Genomic DNA, 19,373 nt, shown 5'->3' with positions numbered 1-19,373 from the left:
ATATCAGGCCAGCTACTTCCTCCAGACCACCCACCATAACCCAGACCCAGTCCCTGAGACAGAGAAGCAGTTCAGGATGGTCAGAGCCTCTTTTCTCCTTGAGGTACCTTCAATTTCAGAAATGCGCTTTTCAGTTTCTTTCTCCATCACCTTCTGCTGAAACCGAATTTTTGCCACTTGTGCAATCTTCTCTGCTTCTATAATTATATACAAAACAAGACCTTCAAAAACACTTCTCTAGTTCCAGAGGTACTTAGAAACATGAGCACATAGTCTAACACTTAATTATATAAGGTTTTATGGGCTCATTGTTTCATTGTTTTATCTATTCAGACTATAAACAACTCAACAGAAAAAAGGGAATTTACTTCCTACTTCACTGTTCTATTTTGACAGTGCTTGTTTTGTGGGAAGGAAGAGTACAAAAGGTGACAGTTCCAGTCCTTCATGGGATTAAATGGCAATGGTCCACAAGCTAATGGGGAAAAAAAAGATACTTCATGAACGTTCTCAGAACAAAAACAGAGCAACGCAAATGTATGGCAACATAGGACAATTATATAATGTGGCAGGAGAAATAAAGAATAAGGAGGATAAAACAAGGAAGACCTTCTGGAAGAAATCTTAAAGAAAATAATAGACCATGACCTAAGAGGACCTGGCAGAAAGTGTAAGCAAAAACAAGATATACGAATTAGCATAGCAAGTCGCAGTTAAAGAGGTGATAAAGAGCCAGCTGACAAAAGAAGACAACCAAAAAATTACAGAGAGGGCTGGAAGACCCCTGTTTTGAGTGACAGGCTAAGGAATTTAACTTTAATATATACTCAGGATCAACTGTTATGTAACCATCAGGGAAATGATGTGATGAAGGGTTACCAGAGGAGGAGTATTCTGACTACTGTAGAAGATAAAAGAGAAAGCAGGGTAATTCACCTGAGAATGTGAAAACAAGTGTTGGGAGTGAACAAGGTAGCTGCAGCAGGCAGTTACAGGCAGGGAAAACAAAACATCCTTAGCAAATCTCTGGCCTAACCAAAGGATTCAGGACCAGGGAAGAAAGACTCTAATTATATTTTCAATACAATCACTGCAATTCTTGAAGAACATTCTCAATTCTCCTTTTCAGCCAAAGAAGTTGAATATTTTAACATTCTTCTCCTTGGCCTCTGGAGGAAGTGTATAATGGAAAGAACATTTCCAGGTGGTTTCTTCTTTCCATAAGGCAGGATCCTTTACCAGCTACTCTAGGGCATACTTCCCTATCTCCCCATCAGCATAAAATCAATCTATCACCATACCATCCTAAAAACAGGCTATGTTCAGCTGGGCTAAAAATTTAGCTATAAGCAGAAACTCAAGATAAAATTTGAATAAAAAGTCAGGAATCTGGAGCCTGCAGCTAGAACCCAGAGAATGGTGCCTCAACATGGGGAACTGATGCAGTAATCCCATTTCACACTGTTCTCTGACGTGTGGGCATAAACCAATAAAGAGCATGACCAAACCTCTAGTTCTAGAAAAATGGTGGAGTAGGCTAATGAGAAACCCTTCCAACACCTTAAAATGCTAGATAAAATATAACAAAATTGTTTTCTAATGTATAGTTGAGATCATAAGAAAGAATGAGAGATCCTCAAGAGAGACAAGTAAAGAGAGAGCTGAGAGCCTGTATGATGGCAGCCCTGGGAGTGGTTATTAGACTAGTAAGAGAAAGGGCCTTGGGCTATTGCCCATGCAGGGCCAGGAGATGAGGCCTTGAGATGTTAAAACTGAAATTCCCCTATAAAACCCGAGGACCTGCTAAAGGGCTGCAACTCTACCCACCAGCCCAGTGGCATATCATAGTGAAACTAGAGAATATGCAAAGATAGAGAAAATTCTTTTTTTTTTTAACAGAGAAAATTCTTAAAAGTAAAAAGAGGAGCAGAAGCCAAACAAAAACAAAATAATATTGCCAAAGTGACAAAGAAAAGTAAGTTTAGTTGGGCTTAGAACTGTAGGCTAAATTACCATTCAAGAATGAAATAAAAGTATTTCAGACCAAGGAAGACTGAATAAGTTTTCCAGTCCTTAGCCTTTACTGAAAAAAAGCTAGCAGAAAAAATGAATGAATTGCCAGAAGCAATGGAGAGGAAAAAATTACACAACATATTTAAATCAAAATAAAATATTTACTGTAAGAATCAGTGATGATAATAATCAATGGGGGAATAAAAACAACATGAAACTAAAATACTAGGCAACAATAATATGTAAAACTGGAGGACAGTGATAAGAGTTAAAGCATCCTAAGGTATTGTTCAAGGAGAGGAAGGAAAGAATGATTAACTTTAGATTCTGTCAAGTCAGGTATGCTTGTTAACATTTTACAGGCAACAACTAGTTACAAATTCTAGAAATAGAATGTAAAACTTCTAATCAAGTAAAAGAAGAAAATAATAAAGAAAATACAATCAATTCAATACCAATCAGAAAAGAAGGGGAAAAGAAGCATGGTAAATGGCACAAAATTAAATGATACAAACAAGTCCAAATATAGCAGTAACCACGATAAATATAAAAAGACTAAACTCACCAGTTAAAAGACAGATTCTCACATTGGATAAGATAACAAAATCCAGCTATATGCTGTTTACAAGAGACACACCTAAAACATAATGACATAGAAAAGTTGAAAGTAAAAGGATGTGAAAAGACACATCAAGAAAATAACTAACCAAGAGAAATCTGTCATAGCTATATTATCATCAGACAAAATAGACCTTAAGCCAAAAAGCATGTCTGGCTATAAAAGAGGGTTATTACATAACTGGACCAATTCTACACAGAGATGTAACAATCCAGTTCTGAAACTAAACATTCTTAATGATATAGCCCCAGAATACATAAAGAAAAAAAGTTATAAGTCAACAAATTCATGGTCATAGTGGGAGATTTTAACACACCTCTCTCAGTAACTGATAGCTCAAAAAGGCAAAAATTAGAAGAATACAGAAGATGTGAACAATACAATTCATAATCCTGACATAATGAATATGCAGAGAAACCTGCATCCAACAAATAGAGAATATACATTCAATCTTTTCAAGCACACATAGAACATTTACCAAAAAAGGACCACGTACTGATACTCCACAAAACAAACTTCAACAAATACTTAAGAATCCATATAACAGATCATATTTTCTGACTACAATGCAATAACATTGTAAATCAACAATAAAAAGGCAGCCCCCAGAGAACCAATTAAATTAGAAACTGAAAAATATACTTTGAATAATTCATGAGTCAAAGAAGAAATAATGGACATTTAAAAAAAAAAAAGAAAACCAAACACCAATAAATAAACTACATCCAAAACCTGTGGATGTACCTAAAAGCAGAACTTAGAAGAAAATGTATAATCTTACATGTTTCCATTAGAAAAGACTAAAAACTAAAGAATTTAGTAATTCAAAAAGTAAGAAAAGAACCAGTGAGTAAACTCAAGGCAGAAAATAAATAAATAATAAAAAATAAGTGTAAATAATAATTGAAAAGAAAGTGACTAAAGAATCAACCAAATCAAAATTTAGTTCTCTGAAAAGATGCATAAAACAGATCTCTGATCCAGCAAAATAGAAGGCACCAATAAACAATATCAGGAATGAAAAGGGGCATACAGATTTGGTAGAGGGTTTAAAAATCATAAGAGAACTTTACAAACAAATTTATGCCCCCAAATTTGAAATAACAGATAAAATGTGGAGAATTTTCTATAAAGTATAACTACCAAAACTGACTTAAAAAAGAAACAAATACCTTACACAATACAGAAATTAAATCAGTAGGTTAAGTGTTGCCATAAAAATTAAACGAGCATACAAAAAAGCCCAAACTCCACTAGACCAAGATGGTTTTTATAATTGAGTTCCACCATACCTACAAAGAGGAGGTAAAACATATTTTATACAAAATGCTCCAGAACACAGAAAAAGAAGAAATGCTCTCCAACTCATTTTGAGGCTAGTGTAACCATGATACAAAAAACAAACAAAAAAACCCCTGAAAACCTGAGAGTAAGAATGTAAGAAAACAAAAAAGCTGACCATTTATGAAAATAAAAGTAAAAAATTAAAAGAAATTATTAGGGTAAAACTCCTACTTCATGATCAAGTGAATTTATTCCAGGAAGACAAAATAATTCTGTAAGAGAAAATCTATTAATATAATTCACCATATTAATTGCTTTAAAAAGAAAAATTATATGGTCATCTCGACAGATTTAGAAAAAAATTCTAAAAGTTTTAGCAGTCATTCATGATAAAAACCCTTGGCAAGCAATAAACAGAAGGAAATGTCATTAACCCGATAAAAGTTAAGTATAGCAAACATCACTGGGACTGTGTATTTAAAGTTAGGAACAAGACAAGAATGCCTGTCACCATCTTTCTTTTCAACACTTCACTGGAAGTCATAGCCTAAAGCAGTAAGGTAAGAACTAAAAGGTGTGGGAGTACAGAGAAAAAACCAGAACTGTCCTGATCTGAAGACAATATGATTACTTGGGAAATCCAAGAGACTATTAGAAACAACAGCATTTTCAGCAAGATTGCTAAATGAAAAAATTAACAGCATACCTATACAAAAGTAAAAACCAGTTTAAAAATGTGCCTTGAAAAAAGAGCCTATTTATAATAGCAAAAAATTTGAGGAATATATAGGAATAAATCTCTAACAAAGAGTGTGTAAGAACTTTGAGAAGAAAATTATGATACTTTTTTGAAAGACCATTCTTTCATTTTTCATTCTCGTAAATGGAGAAATATAACAGATTTATAAAACTCAGTATCATAAATATTGTAATTCTCTCCAAACTGATGTACTATATACAAGTAATGTGATTACAATCAAAACCCTAACAGTATTTTATAGAACTTGAGGAGCTGGTTCTAAAATTTATTTGGAGGAATAAAGGGCCTGGAATAGTCCAATACAATTTTAGAAATAGGAACAGTTTTGAGGAATAGTTAAGAAGGAACTTGCTCTCTCAGATAGCAAGACTTAAAACGAAAGCTACAGTAATTAAAGCAAGGTATTACTGTAAAAGGATAGACCAAGAAATTCAAAGAAAATAGAAACCCTAACAACAGAACAAATTATATATAGGATCTTATTATATGACAGATGTGGCATTAGAAATAAGTACAGGAGGGCATCCCTGGTGGCGCAGTGGTTGAGAGTCTGTCTGCCAATGCAGGGGACACGGGTTCGAGCCCTGGTCTGGGAGGATCCCACATGCCGTGAAGCAACTGGGCCCGTGAGCCACAGCTACTGAGCCTGTGCGTCTGGAGCCTGTGCTCCACAACAAGAGAGGCCACGATAGTGAGAGGCCCGCGCACTGCGATGAAGAGTGGCCCCCGCTCGCCGCAACTAGAGAAAGCCCTCGCACAGAAACGAAGACCCAACACAACCAAAAATAAATAAATTAATTAATTTAAAAAAAAAAAAGAAAAAAAAAGAAATAAGTACAGGAAATAAGGAACTATTCAATAAATAGTCTAAGACAATTGGCTTGCCATTTGGAAAAAATTAAACTGAATTTCTATGTCACACTAAACATTAAAATAAATTCCAGATGGACTCAAGACCTACATAGGAGAAGAAAAACTTTAAAACTTTTAGAATAAAATTATAACTTTGGGGTTGGGGAAGAATTCTTAAAACAAGATAGGAAAAGCACAAACTGGAAAGAAAAAGACTGATAAATTTGATTACATGAAAATGAAATATATATGTATGTCAAAGACATCATAAAGTTCAAAGACAAGCCACAAATTGAGAGATGATATTTGCAATGCATAAACCTGGGAAGGGATTAATATCCAGAAGATACAAAGAACTTCTACAAATCAGTTTAAAAAAGTAATCAAATAATAGGCTAAAGATATTAACAGGCAATTCACATATCAAAAAAAGGGAAACCCGAATGACCCATAAACAATACTCAACTTTACTGGTAACTAGGAAAACTCGTATCAAAATTATGTGATACTATGCCCATCATCAAACTGGTATAAATTTTTAAAAATCTTGTAACTCCAAGGGTAGAGGACAATGTGTGGAAATGGGAATTGAATAAGGCAGCACAGAAATTGAAACTCAAACACTGCTGAGGAGAGGGTAAAATGGAGAAAGCACTTTGGAGAGCAATTTGGCAGCGTGTTGTAATTTGAAGATGTGTGTACCCTATGACCCAGCAATTCTACTTCAAGATATGCATTCTAGAGCAGTGCTTCTCAAACTACCTGTGGGAAAGCACTTTTTTTTGTATTTCAATATTTTATAAATTATAATGAGTTACTAGAAAAATATTAAAAAAGAAAAACATAAGCTCCAGTTTTTTATTAGATTCAACAGACAATAAAATTACTGTGTTAAAATGCTGTAAGAACTTCTAAACACTCATTCTCAATTTCCATACTCATCTCATTGTGGATCCAAAACAAAAAGCCGGTGACAGGGCACTGACCCACATCACATGTGCAGTAGCACTTCTCTAGGAAAACTCTTGCATGTGTGCACAGAGAGACATGGATAAGGGTATTACTGCAGAACTGTCTGTAATAAGGAAAAACCAGAAACTAACTCATTAGTAATCCATCAGAATCAAATGAGGCTCACTCATAGAATGAGATACATACAGAGCAGTTAAAAATAAACTAGATCTACATGTATCAATATGAATAAAACAATGTTAGTAAAAAAAGGAAGTTGTGAAATAAAAGGTGAAGTTTGATACCACTTTTGTAGTAAAACAATTCTATGAATTGTTTATTGTTACATATTTAGAGTAAAAGTATAAAAATATGGACAGAAAATATACATCAACTTCAGAATAGAACGTACTCTGAGAAGACAGGTCAAGAAATAAGACCAGGGATGGGTACAAAGGAGGCTTCAAATAGATATATAAACTTTTTCCTAAAAGAAAATATGATCTGAAGGAATATGGCAAAATGTTAAGCCTTCATTATATTGTTCTCTGTATGTTCCTGAATATTTGAAATATTTAATATAAAACTCAAACTTTCAGCAAACCAAGGAACAAACAATTGAGAACCTAAGACGGCAGTCGAATACACAATATGCTGGAGTGTTAGGGAAGTCACTGGGACTCAAAATGAGCCGTGAGCAATCCTGCTGTACTTCTAAAGGCGGTAACATCTATCTATCCAGATAAAACTAGGTGCACGTCAACAGCAAGGATGCATAGTATAATCCTGAGCTTTGGCCAAAAAACCTGCCTGTTCTGAATCTGTATAAACAAAACCCCTACTCCACCAGAGGCTAGAGCTGCCCCCAAACCCTATCCACATTTCCTGTCCTCAAAAGACAACAGTGGGGGCCAACACCACGGTGAAGAGCCAAAGCACTTCATCAACTACTGGCCTCATCTACTTTTAAAGGCTTTAGGACATCTGAATACACAAAGGAATTTCCAGAATTCTCCACTATGTATGATGCAATCTTATTTGAGTCCCATCAATATCCAACATGAGATGGACAAAGAACAGGACAAACTCATAACACATGTACTTAGAGGCATCCATTTCAGAAAGAAATCCAAGTACCTATAACAGCCTTTTTCCTCTCTGTCTCAGCTTCTTTCTCCACAACCTTTTGTTTTTGTGCAGCTATAAGAAGTTTTGTCTTCTCAGCTTCCCTGTGGAGTAAAATATTACAAAAAATTAGAAATGATGTACAGTCACAGGTAGTAATTCTGACTCTACAGTGGGTCAGAGAACCATTTTCAACAAGAACTTTCTGACTCAGTAAGGTAGGCAAGAGAGGTGTTATCCTATTTTACTAATAATGAATTTGAGGTTGAAAGGTTAAATGATTTGCCCAAAGTCACCCAGAAATAGGAATCAAATTTAGTATATTTGAATTTTAGTCAGACCCTTTCCTCTAATCGTATCATGGAAAGGCCTGTGATCTGGAAGTGTCTGGAGTATATGAATGCTTCCTCTGCTGTTAGGCCTCCAGCTAATGTGCACCAATTAGTAAAAGGCACTAACCTCTGGGCAGATGTAGCCAGCCCCTCAGGTGCATGGTTTGGCAAGCAGAAGGGGGCTGGATTTCAGCCCCTCTTCAGGCAGACACCCCTGTGTAGCAGCCCTATTTGTTATACAGAAGATATAACTAAGTGGCAGTTACTAATTAGGTGGTGAACTGGGGCTCAATGCAAAGAACTTTCTAAGAATCTGAGCTTTCTAACAATGGAAATAGGTGGCCAATCACTAAGCATGTACAAGTGGCAACTGGGTGACCACATGGAAGAAAGGGTATAAAAAAAGATCACTATTAGGTGGGAAGTTAGACTGGCTTATCCCAAGGTAGCATTTAATTCTAGAATTCCAAAAGTGTTTAAAATTAGGAAAGATCCAGAATTACCTGAAAAGTAACTCCAATAGTTTCCCCAAACATCACCCCCCCCAACCTCTCTCCTCTCCTCCTGCCAACATTGATAAAAGACATAAAATGACATTCGGGATACTATGAGTTATTTGAGGGCAGATAACACATAGTTTTCATCTTTCCATCACCAGAAGCTATTATATTTAAAGCCTAAGACATCCTGAGCCTTCAAGAAATTTATTTTTCTTCTATAAATGGATCAGACCCATGATCTACTCAGCCTAGCACTCTGTGCTTTACAGTTTTAAAAGAAGAAATCCTTTTCTACAATGAAAAAAGCGAAGATACAACTCTGCATAATAAAAGATATAGACTTGGGAACAATAGTAACTCAGAAGTGTAACACTCTACAAAGAAGTAGTATTATTACTTTTTGGACCCCCTGTATTTATACGTCTTTTGTTTTCTTGACTTTTGCAAAGTTAGTTTTCCAGTATTTCATATTTTGCCTCTTAACATATCTGTCAAGTTTCCTAAAGACTTTTGTTTCTTCTTTTCAGTACTTGTCATATGAGAATAATACTGACATTTCAACTGCAACAGGTAGTCCCCTAAAGGAATCTTCTAAAACACTTCGAAACTAATTTAATGTCAAGCAAGTAACTTCTCATTCCCAGTCAGCCCTGGACACATAAAAGAGAAGACTACCAGGAGTCAACTCAGGCAAAGCTTCCCCAAAGGCAAATTATAAAGATCACGTCTAATTTTAGATACATAATCACATACAATGGAAAAGCAAACTTGATACCAATGTGTTTATTCTTACCATTTATAACACAGTAACAAAATATAGGCACTCTCTTCAACCTTAACAGCTAGGACTCTTTCTCTCCTCTATTAATATTTAATTCAAGGTATTATTCACATCCAAATTATAGCTCCTTAGGCTTCCAACAACAGTTCTACAGCAAACTGCATCCTTAGCCACTGAAGCTGCTCCTGAAATGTCCATATATAAAGAGAAAACTAATAAGAGTCTAGTGGGAATTAAGACACCAGAATAGGTAATATCACTAGAATTAAAGAATGGAAGATAGACATATACCCCTCCCCAGTGTAATATCTGAAACATAATTTTCCTCTAGACTGGTAAATTAATGTAGACAGCCCTATATAAAAATATTGGGATCCCATGCATATTACTCACATTAACTCAAAATTTCTTCTTATGGCTTCTGGGATTTTGGGTTTTGTAACACGCACAGCCTAAAAAATAAAAGTGAAAAAGCCAAAGTGCATTTGAAAAATAAATCGTCAAACTAAATCTTCTACAAAACAGCTCCTCAAATGAAACTAATAAAACAGCTATGACATAGCTGCCTGCTAACACACGTAGGGATCCCACTAGAAAATCTACTGTTCCTGCCATCACCTCCAAAAATCAAAATAAGCTGCTTCTTGTTTCCTTTAAAAAATGCCTGGCTTTAGGATAAACCACTCTACCTGCTGAGGAAATAAATTTTTAGGGAAAAGGTTCTCTCTTAAAAGACCTTTCACAAAGCTCTTAAGTTGGATACTTGTGTTTCCTTTTCAAACCTGCAAACCAAAGAAACAGAAGGAAGGCAAAATTTCAAGATTTAAATTATAAAGTAGGAAACAGTCAAAACCAAAAATATAAACAAGCAAAAGCCCAGGTCAGTATATGCAACTTAATACAGTGGACAAGTAAATGAATTTACCACTTCCTAAACCTGTAATCACTCAGTACTGGCTACAAACAAACAGCCCAACACTGAGGGAAAACAAACACCAATTAACAATTAACAAATACCAATTAGCAGCTTGTATTCTTTCTTCCTAGAACCTCACTTAAAACAAAATCTACTTATCTCTGTAAACACTGTTTACTAGACCCTGTTTCCCTAACCATAGTGTACTTTGGCATAATTATCTATGAAACAGGATAATTTTGGGGTGCAAGAGCCGGGTACAAAAGCCCCTCTGTGTTCCCTGTTTCTGGTTTGTAGAAGAAGGCTTTAGTATCCTAGGCCTTCCCTGAGTTCCAAAGAACAAACTCAAGCAGTTACTAATTCGGGAGTGAGGAAATGTAGAAACAAAGGAAAAGCAGTCAAGAAACAGTAATTTATAAAACAGAGTCCTGGTTCCTCCTCAAGGGATATACGTAACAACCTAATGCATACCTTTGAGCTGTTCTAAAGTAACTAAGGCCCTCGCCCAGGTGGAGGGTGCTGACTACATGAGCACAAGCACAGAGACCCCAGACTGGCTGGAATCAGAAGACTGATGATTAAGATTTCTGAAACATCACCATGAAGAAAGTCATGCCCCCTGCAAACCTCACCCCAAATGCTGCCTTTAAAGACTCTTCCCTGGAAGCCACTGGGGAGTTTGGGCCCTTTGAGCATGAGCTGCCCATTCTCCTTGCTGGACCCTGCAAAAAAACCCTTACTTTGCTGCAAACACCCACTATCAGAGTTTGGCTTTCTGTGCTGTGGGCACATAATCCCTTACAGGGTTACATCTGCTTGGGAAATACAGATTCCGAAGGCTGACTTTCCTGTATCAAGGACTTGATCTCTCAGAAGTGTTTGATTTTACTAGTTAAACATCCTACACCACCCCTCCACCCTACTACACACACACACAAAGCACTTTGCTGATCTGAAGAAACTTTTAATTTCCCTCTGAAAACTGGTTGAACTTTTAAGCAACAAGGCCTTTAAGCACATAGCCTTTTTTTAGGGCTTATGAAAGAAGGCTTTTAAAACTTTTAAGCAACATAGCCTCCCCTACATAAAAGAGACAAGTCAGATCTGTACATAATTTTGAGGATTATAATAACTAAATACAAGAATTAGAGTGAAATGGAATAAGAAGCTGGGGACCATGATGAAAAAAGTCATTTCATGCTAATGGTAAGGCATGTGAGGCCATAAAGAACAACTCATGGACATACCCAGAAGACAAAGAAATATTCAGAACCAGAATTTGTAAGAGATGCCAGATTTCCCAAGTGACTACCAGAAATACAGATGACTTCCAATATGATTCAGGGGGAAGCACTGTCATATTGCATTTAATTATGAGACTGGCCATGTATCTTTATAGTCTTATAAAAAGAGCATGAAATAGGACTTCTTCTGAAGACTTCTATCTTGCTGTGTGAGGCTGAAGAACATACTACATGCTTGCCAATCTTGGGAAATCTCATAATTTTCAAATATGTGAAATATAAGCACCTACTGTAACAGATACCATGAGTAATTTGCTTCATAAGAGATTTAAGGAATAAAATGGCAACATATTCAAAAACAATGGTCAAAATACACACACACAAAGACACACACACAGTGAGTGAAGAAAGGGAAAAAAAAAGCTGATGAAATGAATATGTCTGTTGAAACTGGATTATAAGCATATATTTTAAACCAAAAGCCAGCATTTAATATATATAGTCACTGCCTTAAATAACATAGGAAAAAATATCAAGAATGCCTATTTTCACCACTTTAATTTGCCACAGTAGTTGTTCAAGAAGAAAAAATGGGGTACAAATACAGAGAAGGGAAAAATGAAAATACTGATTGTTACAGAGAAGGTTCACTCAACAACAAATATTAATTGGGTGCCTAGTCTGTACCAAGTACTGTTTGTTCCAACCACTGTGGACACAGCAATGAATAAGGCAAGACTGCTCTCATGGACTTTAAAATTTTAAAGGCAGAAAAAAAGGCAATAAAGAACAACAAAAAGCAAATAAATGAACAGGAGAATTTCAGATAGTTATTAGTGTTATGTGAAGAATTAAAATACTAGGTTGGGGTGGAAATCAAGATTTTTATTTTGGCGTAAGTATATAACTAAAAAAAATCTAGGGAAATTCATCAAGTTTTAGTCAAGCAAGATGAATAGCTCTAGAGATCTGCTGTACAACACTGTACCTATAGTCAATAAAAATGTATTTATTGTACACTTGAAATTTTAAGAGGGTAAATCTCATGTTAAGTATTTTTTACCACACACACTCACAAATCTAGGGAAATTAACCAAAAGAATTACTAGAGACAGTTAATTCAGCAAACTTGCAAATATACAATAAAGTCACCAAGAATCATTTGCATTCCTCAATGCTTACAAAAAAAAGACTACATATTTAATAGCATTAAAGCTCATTAAATTCATGGATATTAATTTAACTTGGGATATGGGTTTCTCACCTAGGTCAGAAATTCTAAAAGAGGGGCTTCCCTGGTGGTGCGGTGATTGAAAATCCACCTGCCGGTGCAGGGGACACAGGTTCAGCCCTGGTCCAGGAAGATCCCACATGCCATGGAGCAACTAAGCCTATGAGCCACAACTACTGAGCCTGCGCTCTAGAGCCCACAAGCCACAACTACTGAGCCTGAGCACCACAACTACTGAAGCCTGTGTGTCCTAGAGCCCATGCGCCACAACTACTGAGCCCGCGTGCTGCAACTACTGAAGCCCATGCGCCTAGAGTCCATGCTCTGCAACAAGAGAAGCCACCGCAATGAGAAGCCCGCGCACCATGATGAAGAGTAGCCCCGCACTTGCTACAACTAGAGAAAGCCTGCGCGCAGCAACAAAGACCCAACACAGCCAAAAAATAAATTAAAAATTTTTAAAAACAGTAAAAAAAAAAAAAAAAAAAAATTCTAAAACAAACAAAAATGATAATACAATTATAAGTAAAGTCATAGACTATGTTCCTAATTTTTAAATGTATAAGCCAATTTAGGTACCTGATATGACTTGAAAATACTAATAATGAAAACTCACCTTGTGGAATAAACTGGCAGAAATATCAAAGGCCATTATTATTATTATTATTATTTTCGGCCACACCATGCAGCATGTAGTATCTTACCAATAGTTCCCCGACCAGGGATCAAACCTGTGCCCTGTGCAGTGGAAGCGTGGAGTCTTAACCACTGTACTGCCAAAGGCCATTATTTTTTTAAAAGATAATATATCTTATCAAATTTTAAAAGTGAATGAAAAGTTGAATTATCATGACCATACGGTAATATGTTAAAAATAGGAATGCTGAAAAATAGCCTTTAAGTTCTAAAAATGCATTCCAACTATCATAAGAAACTATTTTATAACAAGAATAAAGCAACCAAAAAAATGGAGATCTTGATCTATCAGTTTAAAACCAATAAAGTGACATTTTTTCATTCAATAACGTTTATAAAAACAACAAATAAATATAGATAAGTTTAAAAGATCCTTCTTTCTGCCATGCAGAAAATGATGTGGACGAGTGAAAGTGAGAAAACAGGATAGAAGACTACTGCAGAAGTCCAGGCAAGAAATAGTACTTGGTCTAAAGAGGTGGCAGTGAAGATGTTTTAGATGGATTTGGTAGAATCAGCAGGATACGGGGACTGATTAGATGTTAAGGGCTAGAGGGTCCTCAAAGACGCCTCCCATACCTCTAGACTGGCCTGAGGGTAAGAAGGAGCCATTTACTAACAAGAGGGAAAAAACAGGAGAGAAGTAGATTGGATGGGAAAAGACCAAGGGCTCAAGAACTAATGAAAGAATAGGAAATAGAAAAATCAATGGAACAGAACAAAGTTCGAAAAGGACTTTACTATATAACGGAATTCAGCAAATAATATGATGGCATTTCAAACAAAGAGGAGAGAGGGGCATAAATTATTCAGTAATTGCTGTTGCTAATAAATTGGGGGAGGGGCAGATTGGAGCCCAACCTCACAAATGAAATCAAAATGGATTCCAGATGAATTAAAATTTTAAATCTAAAAATAAAACTGTAAAAGTAAAGAAAATGTTGTAATTTCTGATTTTATTTAAATTTCTATATTTTAAAGTTGGTGAAAGGCTCTTAAAAGCATAGTAGCACAGCAAAATGCCATAAAGAAAAAAATACTAAAATTACTGCTAAAAGTACTAAAATTAAACTTCAGAACTGTCAAGGGGAAAAGAAAAGTTAAATGACAAAGAAAAAAACTAGGAGAAAATGTTTACTATGCATTTAAAGAAGAGTTGCAATAATTAACATATCAAAAACAGTTTATTTAAGTTAATGAGAAAAACAGATTAAAACAACCGAAAAATGAGCAAACACAATTCACAAATCAAATACAGAGGGCCAATAAACATCCTAGGGCATTCAACCTCAATAATTAATACACAATGGCAGATTCATTTTTTCCAAAAGGATTTAGAGAGCAGGTATGCATCTGTTAATTATTTGAGTACGATCACACAATCAAATGTATAGAAAACAACGGCTCATCAACACTGCTGATGAGAGAGTATAAGCTACTAAAATTTTTCTGAAAGGCAATTTGGCAATATATATCAAAAAGCCCCCAAACAAGGCATCAATCCTACGTTTAAGAACTTATCTTGGGCTTCCTTGGTGGCGCAGTGGTTGAGAATCTGCCTGCCAAAGCAGGGGACATGGGTTCGAGCCCTGGTCTGGGAAGATCCCACATGCCACGGAGCAACTGGGCCCGTAAGCCACCACTACGGAGCCTGCGCGTCTGGAGCTTGTGCTCCGCAACAAGAGAGGCCGCGATAGTGAGAGGCCCGCGCACCGCGATGAAGAGTGGGCCCCGCTCGCCGCAACTAAAGAAAGCCCTCGCACAGAAACGAAGACCTAACACAGCCATAAATAAATAAATAAATAAATAAATAAATTTGTTAAAAAAAAAAACAAACACAACAAATTAAAAAAAAAAAAAAGAACTTATCTTAAGGGAAGGATTTTAAAAGATGTATGTATAAGCTTGGTCATTATAACATGCACATAACAGTAAAAACTGGAAGCCAACAGGGATTAAATAAAAACATTAAAAGTGATGATGCAGCAAATCTTACTTTTGACTTGAAAAGATGCTTATATATATTGCTGGTGAAAAAAGCAGCTATGGTATCATTCCATTTTAGTTCAACATTATTTATAACTATAAACATATGTTCCTCTGTATTAAGAAGAGTCTGGAAAGATACAACGAACTATGTTATCTCTGCATAGTAAGATTATTGTTCAATTTCACTGTTATTCATCTTTTTCCTAATATCTGATTATTTTTACAACACATATAACATGCGTGTGTATAAAAATATTGATAATATACAAGGTACTACTACAAATCAGTAAGAAAAACATTTCAATAGAAAAATGGGGAAAGAATATGAATAGGCAATTGACAGATGAGTACAAATGGACAAAAAAATAAACAAAAAGATGCTCAACCTCATTAACAATTAAGGAAATGCAAATCAAGGAAAGAGATAACGTCACATCTATCCATACAGCAAAAATCAGCATGTCTGATTGCTTTACATGCTGATGAGGTTGTGGAGAAACAAGTATTCACATATACTGCTGGTAAGAATGTAGATTTAGGGACTTCCCTGATGGCGCAGTGGATAAGACTCCACGCTCCCAATGCAGGGGGCCTGGGTTCGTACCTGGTCAGGGAACTAGATCCCACAAGCATGCCGCAGCCAAGAGTTCGCATGCCGCAACTAAGGAGTCCACGTGCTGCAACTAAGAACTGGTGCAACCAAATAAATAAATAAATATTTAAGAAAAAAGAATGTAGATTTATACAGCCACTTTGAAAGATAAAGTGTACATACAAGAAGGTGTGTCAGGAATATTCAATACGCTATTGTTTATTAATAGCAAAAAATTGGAAACAGTAGGGAAATGGTTATGTAATATAAGGCAAGGAACTCTAGGGGGCTGTTTAGAAGAATGAGCTAGATCTCCAAGTAACGACCTGAGCAGAATCTAGGAATCTGTGGCATTCACATTATCTTTAAAATTGAAAAGCTACTCCAGGACAACCAAGAGAGTTTTACAAAGTTAGCTCTGGGACATTTCAAAAGAACCCTTAACTTTGGCAGTTCCCCCTCAGGCACCTGGCAGAGATAATGGCAAGATGGAGGACAGGGGAAAACCTTCAGAAGTTTTCCAGACTTGTTTATGAGATCGCACACGATCACTCACAGTAAATGCACACTTCTCAGAAGCAGTGCAATCTAGAAACTAAGAAAGGACATTAGAGAAGCCACATTACCACTTCTCAGGTAATCCAGATCCAAAGCCACTGTGTTCTAATGTTACTGACCATGACTACAGTAGAAAACGCATCTTACAGTGACACCCAATATTAACATCTACCCTACACACTTATGTAAAACAAACAAAAGCCTCACAGACTGATACTTTAACTTACTACATGCCATGTGCTCCGGTTTCTTTTCCTATTCAATTCCATCTTATTTAAAATGCTGGTCGTGACCCACTAAAATTGATTTTAGAACCTACTAGTGGATTTCAACCCAATCTGAAAAAATACCCAAAAAAAGCAGTCATTCTCACCATTCTATCTCCCAATGCCACTGCCACCACCACAACACCACTAAATTCTTCTGCTACCTTGCTTTTACTCAGGTCTTTCCACCCACCTGAAATATCTTCCTTACTCTTTTCCACCTTATAAATCCTATTAATTCTTCCAGACCTACCTATCAATCAAATCCCAACTCAATCAGTCATTTCCAGGCAGACTCTCTTGAAATGTTCTTTAAACTCTTAGAGCAATAATCATCCAATCAATTCATCCGTCAATTAGTACTTTGTCTAGAATTATTATTCAAATTTTATACGTGAAATTCTTTTTCATAATCTTACTGAGGGCAAGGATTAGTCTTAAACTGATTTATAACCATTACTGTATCTTAATAATGCCACACACATACATAGCTGTATACGGATTTTATTTCCTTGCAAGAGCCTCAGCTTATTTGTTCCCTCTAAGAGTTCAGAAAAAAATGCCACCCATAACTGAGAAAGATATTCTGTAAATCACCCTAGCACTACAATTAAATAACTGCTGAATAAACAGTCTGATGAAAGGACAATTAAATACAAAGCTCTCAAAATTCCCAAAGAATTTCCCTAGAAGGGCTTACCTGTATGGTGAGGCCTGGGGCCATGACATTTAAATCTTTCTGCAGAGCTTGCTTGAGGTTTTCGTCTATTTGATCTGTTTTTGAAGCCAAGAACAACAGCTCTTATTACACTCAAAAGAATTTCCTTACATTGTATTAACATTTAAACAAAACCAATCATAATTAGACCTAAAGTTTCCATGGTACTATTCTTTTATAGAGCTTAAACCATTTCACACACATATGAAAACAAATATATATATATATATATATATATATATAGTTTTCCTTTTGTGTGAGGAAAAATTGTGAGGAATTACCGATCAAAGAAATTAAGAAGGAAAGATGGCAAGCAGCTACTTGAAGTTTATCAAATAAATGAAGAATCTAGGTTTCTAATATCTAAATTCAGTGTTGCTACTTAATATGTGTCCTGATTCTCTAAAAAAACAAATTTTCATCTTCAGTCAATCTTTATCCAAATTCCCAAATAACTAAATTTCATTTCCATGGACCTCTGCCAATTATTTTGGATTTAAAAACAGAGAGGGTGGGGGGAAGGCTCATAGGAAGGTCCTTGAAGCACACAAGAATGGACAGTAAAGATGTCACTTCACTTGGCTTTGTAACTCATGAATTTTCTATCCACCTCAACAGTACTTTCCCCATTATTAAATAACCAGTGATGTGACAATTAAGGACAGACCAGTTTTCTCAAACACCACCCCAATAGTTCTCAATCATCAATGAGGAATCAATTGGTAGATTTCTAAATTGATTAACCATCCCTATGCCTGCCTCTAAGAAATTCACTAAGAATTCCAGGAGGGAGAAGCGAGCAGCCAATAGCAGCAACCCAATCCCTGGCCAGAGCTTTCCCTACCACAAATGAAAAGTAACTTGTACAGAAGAGAGTCAACATAGCAAGCCTGAAACTACTATCCTTAGAAAGGCCTGTTTGCAATTTGGCCTCTGGCTGTCACCTGGGGTCATGGATTTGGAGCGTATTCTCTCTATCCCCAGAACTGATAACAATGACTCACTGTGCCTAAATTGTTTATTCAAACAATGTTTTATGCTGAACATCTACTTTCCTTCTGGGAATCTGGAATATTGGTATATGCTAGGCAGAGGGTACCTACATGACCAGCCCACAGTAAAAATCCTGCCTAGAGAGTCTCTAATGAGCTTCTCCAGCAGACAACATCTCACATGTGTTGTTACAATTCAATGCTGGAGTAATTAAGTGTATCCTGCATGACTCCACTGGGAGGAGACTCTTGAAAGCTTGTGCCTGATTTCCTTCAGACTTCACCCAAGTGCCTTTTCCTTCTGCTTTGTATCCTTTTGCTGTAGTACATCTTAGCTGTGAGTATGATTATACTGAGTCCTGTCAATCCTCCTAGCAAATCATCAAACGTGGGGGTGGGTCTTGGGAAACTCCAAGACACAGGTTCTTAATTTCTCCAAATTATCTATTAAACTAGCAACAAAGCTAATTTTCAGTATATTATCATAGTAAAAACAGAATATAGTCTGGGACTTCCCTGGTGGCACAGTGGTTAAGAATCCACCTGCCAATGCAGGGGACACGGGTTTGATCCCTGGTCCGGGAAGATCCCACATGCCGCGGAGCAACTAAGCCCGTGCGCCACAACTACTGAGCTCACATGCCACAACTACTGAAGCCCACGTGCTCCAGGGCCTGCAGGTCACAACTACTGAACCTGGGTGCTGCAACTACTGAAGCCCACATGCCTAGAGCCTGTCCATAACAAGAGAAGCCACCACAATGAGAAGTCCGTGCACCGCAATGAAGAGTAGCCCCTGCTCACTGCAACTAGAGAAAGCCCGCGTGCAGCAACGAAGACCCAGCACAACCAAAAATAAAATTAATTAATTAAAACAAAGAATATAGTTTGTAACAAATGATCTTTTTCCAATCTCTACCAAGTTACATACTTCATATTTCAGAAAATGGTTAT

At 36.4% G+C, this 19,373-nt stretch overlaps 1 protein-coding gene across 6 annotated transcripts in view; it reads right to left on the bottom strand.

Moving 5' to 3' along the window:
* ERLIN1 (ER lipid raft associated 1) overlaps positions 1-19,373 on the bottom strand; it is a 44,772-nt gene that overhangs the window by 13,038 nt on the left and 12,361 nt on the right. For all 6 annotated transcript variants that reach the window (XR_009498083.1, XM_059900901.1, XM_059900902.1 and 3 more), the window contains exons 7-10: positions 17,410-17,483; positions 9,611-9,669; positions 7,617-7,708; positions 108-197 (exon numbers count right to left, since the gene is read on the bottom strand). Coding sequence is in view for 5 of the 6 variants with exons in the window: in XM_059900901.1 (XP_059756884.1) it covers positions 108-197; positions 7,617-7,708; positions 9,611-9,669; positions 17,410-17,483 (315 nt within the window). In the remaining variant the exon portion in view is untranslated. The remainder of the gene's footprint in view (positions 1-107; positions 198-7,616; positions 7,709-9,610; positions 9,670-17,409; positions 17,484-19,373) is intronic.

This window comes from Balaenoptera ricei, chromosome 16, assembly GCF_028023285.1.
Source record: "Balaenoptera ricei isolate mBalRic1 chromosome 16, mBalRic1.hap2, whole genome shotgun sequence".
Classification (NCBI taxonomy): Eukaryota; Metazoa; Chordata; class Mammalia; order Artiodactyla; family Balaenopteridae; genus Balaenoptera; species Balaenoptera ricei.
This window is presented reverse-complemented; position numbering and strand designations above follow the sequence as displayed.